This window comes from Archocentrus centrarchus, chromosome 12 (assembly GCF_007364275.1).
Source record: "Archocentrus centrarchus isolate MPI-CPG fArcCen1 chromosome 12, fArcCen1, whole genome shotgun sequence".
In the NCBI taxonomy this organism is placed as follows: Eukaryota; Metazoa; Chordata; class Actinopteri; order Cichliformes; family Cichlidae; genus Archocentrus; species Archocentrus centrarchus.
This window is the reverse complement of record NC_044357.1, coordinates 24,255,144-24,264,490: the sequence shown is the minus strand read 5'-3', so window position 1 is coordinate 24,264,490 and position 9,347 is coordinate 24,255,144. Positions and strand designations below refer to the sequence as shown.

Genomic DNA, 9,347 nt, shown 5'->3' with positions numbered 1-9,347 from the left:
ACCTGGTTGTCCATGCTCCTCCCACAGTGGCTCTGCATCCCATGTTTAGGGCTCCACGGAGAGTAAAGGCCACTCATTTAAATGACATTAAGAGCTCAGGAACTCCTATTAAATGGGCTTTGTGAGATTTGTTTTATTAGCTGTTGTTTTCATGGTATATCCAGTGAGTTTCCAGACTGAAGCTGATTTAATGCCATCTGATAGTTACAATTTGTAACCTGTTTTTTTTTTCTGTTTTATTTTTGCTTTGTTTAATTTATTGAGCTATTTTACTCTATATTATTACATACAGCTGTTTATATAGCATTTTAATTAGATTTTTACTTACTGAGCTTCATTTTCTATTTTTTTCTATTTAATTGAGCTCAGTAATTTTTACCTGATGCAGTTTTTCATCATATGTTATTGAGCTACTCTATAATAATTTTCAGTTTTGTTTTGCTTTATTAAGCTCTATTATCCTGATTTTTACATAAATAAATACACAAGTATTCAGATTTTTATTTATTGGGCTCCTTTATTTTACATTTTAAATTCTACTGAGCTATTTTTTTTAATAATTTACCATTATTAATGTATTCTGTGTTATTCTGTGTTTAAGGCAAGAATTCTTCACCTTTAAATGCCACCTTTAATATGAGTTATAATGAATTACTATTAATTTATTTCAGTTATTTTTAAAAAGTCAAATCACCTTCAGTTAAATCACATAGCTATTAAACACATTTGAAAAATAAATAAATATCCATAAAATAGTAAGAGCGTTTGTGTTTACTAAAGAACAACACTAACCGGTAGCGGCCTCTACCGGGCAATATGGGTAATTATTTAAGAATCTCCAGGAATCCTCCAATGAGCGTTCGGATTCTGTGTCACGTGACCATGCAGCCGGGTAGGAGAAGGAGCAAACGGCAACATCAAACATGGAGGTGTCTCCGTTCAGCTTCACTCCGGAGCGGTACTGGACGGAGGAGAAAGAGAGGGCGCTCATAGCGTTTTTTCTCCAGTAAGTCTCACTCTCCGCGGTGGACGCGTTTCACACCGCGCTTAAAGACGTTTTTAAAAGTTGCCCTTTTTCGTCGGTATGTCGGCGGCAGCTGCAACATTTGTGGGCAACCGTTGCTGAACGAGACCAACGGCTGTTCGCAATGAGCGACAGCAGAGAGAGGGGGAGAGAGACCAGCAATGGCGACCAGCAACTGAAGTCAAGTTAGCTGTTATTCAACTGAAATGCTTTAAAACACGTGTTTTATGAGCTGTTTTCTGTACGTTTGAATTTAAAAAGACGAAATAAAATCGGATTTTTAGCAGCTTAATTTAATTTAAATGAGAAAAACCAGACTTTTCTAATTATCGTGTACCTAACATTATCATAGCAAATAAAAGCATTAAAAACTGTTTAAAATCAGCTGTTTTTAATGAGTGGGTAGCTGTTAATTATTAAGTGCTGTGAGAATAATCTTTAATGGATAAATATTGTGGATATTTTCCAAAAACAGCTGCTGACTGCTGAATGAAATGTCCTGAATAATGACTCCAGATGTTCCCACACTTTTCCAAGCAGGAATATCTTTTTTAAAAAATTCCATCATCATATAAATTACATGGCCAAAGAAAAACAGTTAGCCTTAGTAGAGAGCAGAAAGCAGCTCAACAGGGAAACTACAACTACAGCAAAAAAACCAGCAACATTGGTGTGTTTCTGTTCCAAAGAGAGGTGACAAATTAAAGGAAATATCTAAAAGTTCAGTTTGACCCCTGCAAATGCTGTTTCACATTTTGCTGGCCTGGTTAGAGAGCAGAGCACAAACAGTGCAAGTTAGTCTCTGATTTTATTGTTTATCACACTCGAGACCCTTTAAAGCTGCAGTGCCCAATCATTTTATTTTAGGTATAACTTCTTCTTCTTGTTTCTCAGAGCACAGCTGTCTGTGGAACCACAAGTCCGAGGGCTACAAGAACCGGCAGCTGCGATGGAAAACCCTGGAAACACTGAGGATGCTCCTGTCGACCCTCCCACCCCCCGTCCCATTCACAGGTACATCTGGAGGCTAAAATAGTGGCGTGTTTACCACAGCTGCATTTCCACCAAAACCTCTCAGGAGAATGAAGCTCAGCTACCGCTAAACCAGTCATTTTATTTTAGATGGCCCCCTCCCTCATTATGCCGGAGGTTTCGTCCTGTTAAAAGGGAGTTTTTTCTTCCCACTATCACCAAGTCTGTGCTCATGGGGGGTCAACAGATTGTATAATTGTGAGGTCTTTACAATATAGGTGACTGTTGTTGTGATTTGGCGCTATATAAATAAAACTGATTTGATCTGATAACCTGATGTAGCTTCTGGGTATGAGAAGTGAAACCTTAAACCTGCATTCTCGTTGATGGCCAGCAGGGGATTTTCTGTGCCTGGTGCTAAGAAACAAGTTCAGAATAACCAGGTTATCTGTTGGTTATCAGGCTTCACTTAAACTAACATAGGCAGCCACAAAGGTGGTTACCAACTTGATAAGTTAACACAGGGTTTATCGCTAAGCTAAGAGCATGAAAGGGGGTGCTGTCGGTGCCATCTGACCAATCACAAACATGGAACTGATTTTTACAAAGATAAAACTGTAATATTAGAAAAATAAGAAGCATTTAAACTAATAACACACAGTGTGTGAGTGGAAAGGTGTGTTAATGTGTTTATACTTTGGCACTAAGACCAGAAAGGAGCTACAGTATCAATAAAGTTTTGGGCATTGCTGCAGAGTCAGCTCTCCTCTGTCCTGAACAATAAAGGCCAAAAATAAATCTTAAATTAAAAAAGGAAAAGATCTAGTTTGACAGGCAGCACGGTGGCATAGTGGTTAGCAGTTCTGCCTCACAGCAAGAAGGTCTGGGTTTGAATCTGCCTTTCTGTGTGGAGTTTGCATGTTCTCCCCGTGTTTCTGTGGGTTTCCTCCAGGTACTCCGGTTTCCTCCCACAGTCCAAAAACATGCAGTTAGTGGGGTTAGGTTAATTGGTGATTCTAAATTGCCCATAGGTGTGGATGGTTGTCTGTCTCTCTGTGTTAGCCCTGCAGTAGGCTGGCGACCTGTACAGGGCGTACCCCGCCTCTCGCCCTGTGACAGCTGGGATAGGCTCCAGCTCCTCCTGCTCTCCATGAGGTCAGAGGGATCGTAAGAGTATTGATTGGTCAGTAGGTTATTAGTTGATCTCTCATCTCAACCATAACCTGCAGCAGCATGTGTTACCATGATGATGCAACAAGTGAACCACCTTTGTAATACTGAGAGCGCAGGGTTACCTGAGGCCTGTACGAGGCGGGATTCCACCTATCCAGGTAACTTCAGGGTCGATTCATTCATTTTGTTTTCCTCTGCTGGCTGCAAACTATTTTACAACAACTTTATTGTTCTGTAAGCTTTAATATGTGATCCTAAAACAGAGCAGATATTTGTATTTACTTTATTTTTATTTTGAAGTTTGAATTTAGCTTTTAGATTTATTCTTTAGTCTTAGACTGTTAAACAGCACCGAGGCTGCGGCTGAAAGAATGAAAACTAAAACTGCGTTTTGATCATGAGTTTATTTAATGTCCCGTGTTTCAGTGATAGAGCTGTTACACTGATAAGGCTTCACTTAAACGCTGTGTTTTTGACGGCTTTCTTTCCCGGCTTCAAATAGGCTCAACTTTATTAACAAAGCAGCTGTTTTCCAGTCTTACTGATCAAACTCCTCGATATCACTCTGCAGCACTTCTCCTCTGCTGTTTCTTTCAGCCTGTGTTGTGTGTTTAACTTCGTCATAATATCGTTTCATCTTCCTTTGAAAAACCAGGCGCTCTGTTACCAGGACACCTATCAGTAACTGTGGTCACGTGCTGCCAACACCATCCCTTTCATGTGGACACGCAGGGGAAGCTGTGGGTTAACTTAGCGAGCTGATAACGGCTTCGTGTGACCGCTCATGCTGAATGTCAGCGGGTGTGTTTCTTTGTAGTGCAGGGCTCAGCCCAAATCATGCTTCCATAGAGGTCATTTCTCTGTGACCTCAGTAACCGCTTTAAGGGCTCTAACATTAAAGTTATTTAATAAAATATTAAGACTGTAAATCACTGCCATTATTAGAGTCAGAAAGCAGGATTATTCAGGCTCTGCTCATCAGCTAATTACAGTCAGTGGTCACGGCCAGTTTCAAAATATCAGTATTGCAATGATGGAAACCCTCATCTCAGGGTGACTGTATGCTTCTACAGTCAGATCATCCATCCACAAATTTAATCCCAAAGCTTCCTTTAGCTCAGTTACATGTTTGTTTTTTTACGTTGAATTTTCCTGCAGATCTTTTCGTCGCTCGGTAACACGTCTGTTTTTTTCTTCTTCCCAGTGGAGGACATCAAAAACAAGTTCAAGAACCTCCGGACCACCTTTCAGCGCCAGTACAAAATGGTGAAAGCGAGCAAGGTGTGCAACCCGGACGACGAGTTCGTGCCGCAGTGGAAGCACTACCATCAGCTCATGTTCCTGCAGGGCTGCTGGGACCAGGACGACGCCACCGCCTGCGAACCGCCGCTGTCGCCGCTGACCGCTGCGCAGGACGAGGGCCCACCCGTCCTCGCCTCCCCGGGACTCATCATCTCCTTTCTTCCCACCCCGTCCACCTCGTCCGCTTCCACCTCATCCTCCTGCATCCCCTCCAGCGTCATGATTAAATGTTACTGGACTGAAGAGAGGGAGCGAGCTCTGATTTCTTTCTACTCTGGTAAAAGATCTGTCCCAGTTTCAAAGAGCGGTACACACACACAGACAAAAAGTAGTTTCACAGCTGACGGGTGTGTTTTTTTTTTCACAGAGCACAACTGTCTCTGGAACAAGAAGTCTGAAAACCACAACAACCGTCAGCTCAGACTGAGGCTGCTGGAGGCTCTGAGGAGCCAGCTGTCCGACCACACCGTGTCTTTCTCAGGTAAACATCACTCCGTCTTTACTGCAGTTCATTAAAGTCAGGATGTGCACATTTTCTTATTTGTTTTCTCCTGCAAGCCCACGAGGGATTTTTCACCTTTTTAAACACATTTCTATTTTTATAATTTCACACCTCAGTATTTTGTTAGCCTAATAGCATAATGGCCTAAGTCATATTTTGAGATACCTACCTAATTCTAGTCTGCTAACAGTGTAGATTCATTTAGATAGATCTCTCAGTTTTGGCCAAAATATGACTTAGGCAATTATGCTATTAGGCTAACAATTTGCAGGCTCGTGTCCCCTAGGTAAACAGTCCCAGCTTTAAAGCTACTTTCTGTCATTTCTGTATGTAAATTTCACCACCAGGGGGCGTTTTACCAAGTTACATTGGCTCACTGCCCCATCTTGTGGTACAAGCTGGTATTACATGAAAGTAGATCCCAGTGTCTCCTCATCATAACACTTTGTTTTTTCACACTCTTAGTTTTTGAAAGGTTTTAAAGGAATAATTCAACGTTTTAAGAAAATTCTAGGAGTCTAAGGCCTCTTTTCCACCGACGGGGGGGCCGGCGCCAGTATTTGAACCGTTGAGCAGTTTTTCCACCATGAATGCTCTCGGTGCTCGGCCGATAAACGGGTTCAACTCGGGCCCCGCAAGCTAGCTGGTCTCGAACCAAGAACGCGTGATGAAAGCGGCTGAAAGACGTGACTCCTCCGTCTCAATGTAACATTTCTACAGCTGTTAAACTGCATGGTTTGTGTTACATGAGAAAAGCGAAGCGATTTTCACGGCTGTGAACACGAAGTGCGTACACAGCCGAAGTGCGTACACAGCCGAAGTGCGTACGCACTTCGTACGACACAAAGTGCGTACTGGTCGCCTTGCTCTAATCGCTGTCTGTGTTTCCCTCTGTGCTGCACACAGATGCTGCAGTAGTTTGGTTTGGACCCTAAAACGTATTTGCAGCACAAGAAAAGGAAACTAAAGGATATGTGTGTCATTTTATTTCAGTTTGGAAACATTGTCAATAATGTCTTCGTGAGAACTAACTTTTTTTTTTGTCTAAAAACATCAATTATTAGCCACTTTAGCTCCACCCACTGCCTTTTTTGGGAGTAAATGTCCCTTTGCTGCACACAGGAAGTGGAGTGGCTCCTCCGGATAGGCTCTAGGCCCATCGTGAGCGCAGTTAGAGCCCCTTAGAGCTCTAACTTCTCCATAGTTTGTGTCTCAGAGTACTCTGTAATTAAAAGATTTCCACTGTAGGATCTATATATGGATATAATTTTAAAAATGTATTTAAGAGTAAGAGTACCATTTCCCGAAGAATGTAAATCTTTGGGAAACACAGAGTACCACTCCTCTCATCTCACTGTATTCCCCAGATTGTTCCTTTAAGTAGTCCCACAGCTGTTATATAAGTATATTTCATTTTAAAACCAGCTGAAATATAGACATACAGTGATGCAGTGCAGTTAGGAATCTGGAGGAGTGTCATGCAGCAGCACGATCGTCCTGTTTGCGTTCCCTGGTCTGCAGAAGCTTTTAGCTGCTGAATGTTCCACATTATGTTCCATAGAAAGTGATTTCTGAGTCTCTGTATTTGCAGTCGAAGACATAAAGTGCAAGTTCAAGAACCTTCGGACCGTTTTTAACCGCGAGTACAAGGCGGTCCAGGCGAGCAGGGTGTCTGACAAACCCTACGTGTCCAAATGGAAACACTACCAGCAGCTGCTCTTCCTCTGCGAGGCCTGCGACGAAGACGACGGCTCAGAGGACCTGCAGATACTGACACCGCAAGAAGACAAGGACCGGGAACACGGAAACCAGACGCCATCCTCCACCCTGAGCAGCTTCTCCTCCAGCTCCAACCACGCCAACAGCATCAAGCACAGTACCACCTCCGCCCCCTCCCACTCTACCCAGAGCGACGCCAAAACCGGCACAAGTGTAGGCTACCAAATCTTCCTCTCCACGACTCCAGATAATCTCAAATTAGCCAGCCAATCAGCCACTTTGCCAGTTTCTCCCTCCACTTCACTGCCAGACACCAGATCCTGCACGAACCCCTCCCCTTTAAATTTCTCCACAACCAGCTCAGTTCAGCCAGACGGCCGACTGAGCGCAGACTCCCGCTGCCTCTGGAGCGAGACCAAAGTTCAGCAGCTCATCTCATTTTACTCTGGTAGGTGGCACCGCTGATCATCAACGTTTCTCCCCACACCCCCAGTTTAATGTGAGAGTTGATGGTCTTTCTTTTGTTCTAGAGCACAGCTGTTTGTGGAACCACAAGTCTGAGAGTTACAGGAACCGTCTGCTGAGACAGAGCCTGCTGGAGACACTGAGCAGCATCCTGTCAGACAGCGAGCCGGTCCCGTTCACAGGTAACACAGGTGCTGCTGTAGTGCAGTCACCACATGGGGATTTAATCCCAGCTCACAGCATCTCTGTTGTTCCTCGTCCTTCAGTGGAAGACATAAAGACGAAGTTCAGGAACCTGCGGACCATCTTCCAACGTGAACACAAGGCAGTGAGATCCAACAAGACATGCGGCTCGGAGGACTTCTACCTCCCGAAGTGGAAGCACTACTGCGATCTCATGTTCCTCTGCGACTCCTGCGATGAAGACGAGCAGCCCGAGGACGTCCACTTCTGCCAGCTGCAGGACTCCGGCCTCCTCCGCCTGGACAGCCAAGCCTCTCCCCCCGCCTTACACTACCACGCCACTAACCAAACCCCCTCCAAGCTGAACATCAACACTCGTGGTCTCAAAGCCCCGCCCTCACCTACACCCCCAGACTCCCAGCACTCCTCCCCATCCCCGTCCCCCTCCCCTTCCACGTCTTCCTCCCACACAGACAGCAGAGTGTCGGGACGCAAGCGGGCGGGCCACCGGGCGAGCGCCAGCGAGATGCTGAGCTTCATGAGGACGCTCTGTCAGACCCAAACTGCGTCGCCGCACACGGGGTTCCTGAGGTACGTGGAGGAGTGTCTGAACGAGACGCCGCCAGACAAAGTGAGGAAGCTGAAGAAGAAGATAATCGAGACGATTCACAGCATGTCGGAGGATGTTTAGTTATTTGCTTTGCATTCGTTTCATGTTTGTTCACAACCTGAGTCTAGTTCTCATGAGCCTGTCTTCTAAAAGCTGCGACGCTTCAACCTTTTCCAGCTTACAGGCTCCCCCCCCCTCAGGCTCTGCCCCCTCCAGCGCAGTGATCATATCTTCCAACAGCCTGATCTCAAGGAGCCATTTCACTTCCTGTTCAGAAATGAGCCAGACGGCTAAAATAATCATTACACCTGCTTTTGTTTTAGCTTTCACAGCTGTAGCATCAATAATGTGTACAAACTGAAATAAGAGAGCACGGATGTCCTTCAGCTTTTATCACAGTGAGGCCAGTTTGGCTGTTCAAACATTAGCCTTTGGAGGTGCCCCCACCCCTTTTAACAAAAATATTGTCCCCAAAATTTTTGTCCTATGAGGAACACCCTGTACGCCCCCCATTCCTGGGAAAAGCGTAATGTAACTATAAATGTAACTATTTAATTAATATGGTAAAATGCACTGAAAGCACCTTTTATAGCTGCTAAGAAACTCTGTGTGTGTCCTCTGCCTACCGTCCCCACAATTATTATTAATACAATACAAAAGTACCTTTCTTAAATCTTTATTGCTGCTTCTCAGTCCCCCCCCCCCCCCCCCCCCCCCCCCCTATTTTAAAGCTCCTGGACTCGCCCCTGGTTTGCTGACCTCTACCTGTTTGTGTGTCAGTCTGAACACTTTGCTGCTGCTGAAGATGGAAAACCTCCCCCCAGTTGAATTTATCCTCCAGCGCCTGCTGGGAATTCTGTGATTTGCACAATTAGCATTTAACCCTGATACATTCAGCCGGTGCTGAGAAATGCCACCAAATTCTTTATAAATGCTATCAAAACATTTTAAAATAACAGTTACAAAGGAAAAAACACAGTTTTCAAACTCTAATTAAACATTTGTTTTGCTGCTGGGCTCCTCAAATCTGCACCTGTTCATTAAAAGTTTGCGAGGCTCTTCTGGATCATTCAGGGACGTCACGGATGACAAACACGTTTTATTTAAAGGTGGAAACTCCGCAGCATTACTGCACGAGATCTGAGGAGAAGGTTTAACGTTCACCTGTGCCCAGAGTCATCCCACAGCCAAGAGACGCGTCCCAAACTGCCACATCCACCACTTCAAATGAGTTTCAGCGCGTTCGTGTTCGGTATTTAGAGACATTCGCGGGATCAGGTGATGCTCGCAGGTGAAGCGTTCAGTGATGACGAGGCCTTTAAAGTGTCAAAGTTATAAAAGGACGGGTTCAGCACTTTTTGGATATTTGAAGATCTGCACTGTCAGCAGATCCTTTG

General features: G+C 44.5%; 1 protein-coding gene across 1 annotated transcript; it reads left to right on the top strand.

Moving 5' to 3' along the window:
- Positions 1-875: 875 nt before the first annotated feature.
- Positions 876-8,651, top strand: LOC115789377 (uncharacterized). Its single transcript, XM_030742769.1, has 7 exons — positions 876-1,006; positions 1,919-2,038; positions 4,374-4,748; positions 4,839-4,952; positions 6,565-7,140; positions 7,223-7,339; positions 7,424-8,651. Exons 2-7 carry the CDS (start codon positions 1,999-2,001, stop codon positions 8,029-8,031), a joined length of 1,830 nt encoding a protein of 609 aa, XP_030598629.1. The 5' UTR covers positions 876-1,006; positions 1,919-1,998; the 3' UTR covers positions 8,032-8,651.
- Positions 8,652-9,347: the final 696 nt, after the last annotated feature.

Excerpts from the sequence above, each read along its gene's own strand:
- LOC115789377 (XM_030742769.1), top strand. The coding sequence starts at position 1,999 with ATGCTCCTGTCGACCCTCCCACCCCCCGTCCCATTCACAG. Across the intron at positions 7,141-7,222 it reads GCTCATCTCATTTTACTCTG|AGCACAGCTGTTTGTGGAAC; the intron begins GTAGGTGGCACC and ends CTTTTGTTCTAG. Across the intron at positions 7,340-7,423 it reads CGAGCCGGTCCCGTTCACAG|TGGAAGACATAAAGACGAAG; the intron begins GTAACACAGGTG and ends CTCGTCCTTCAG.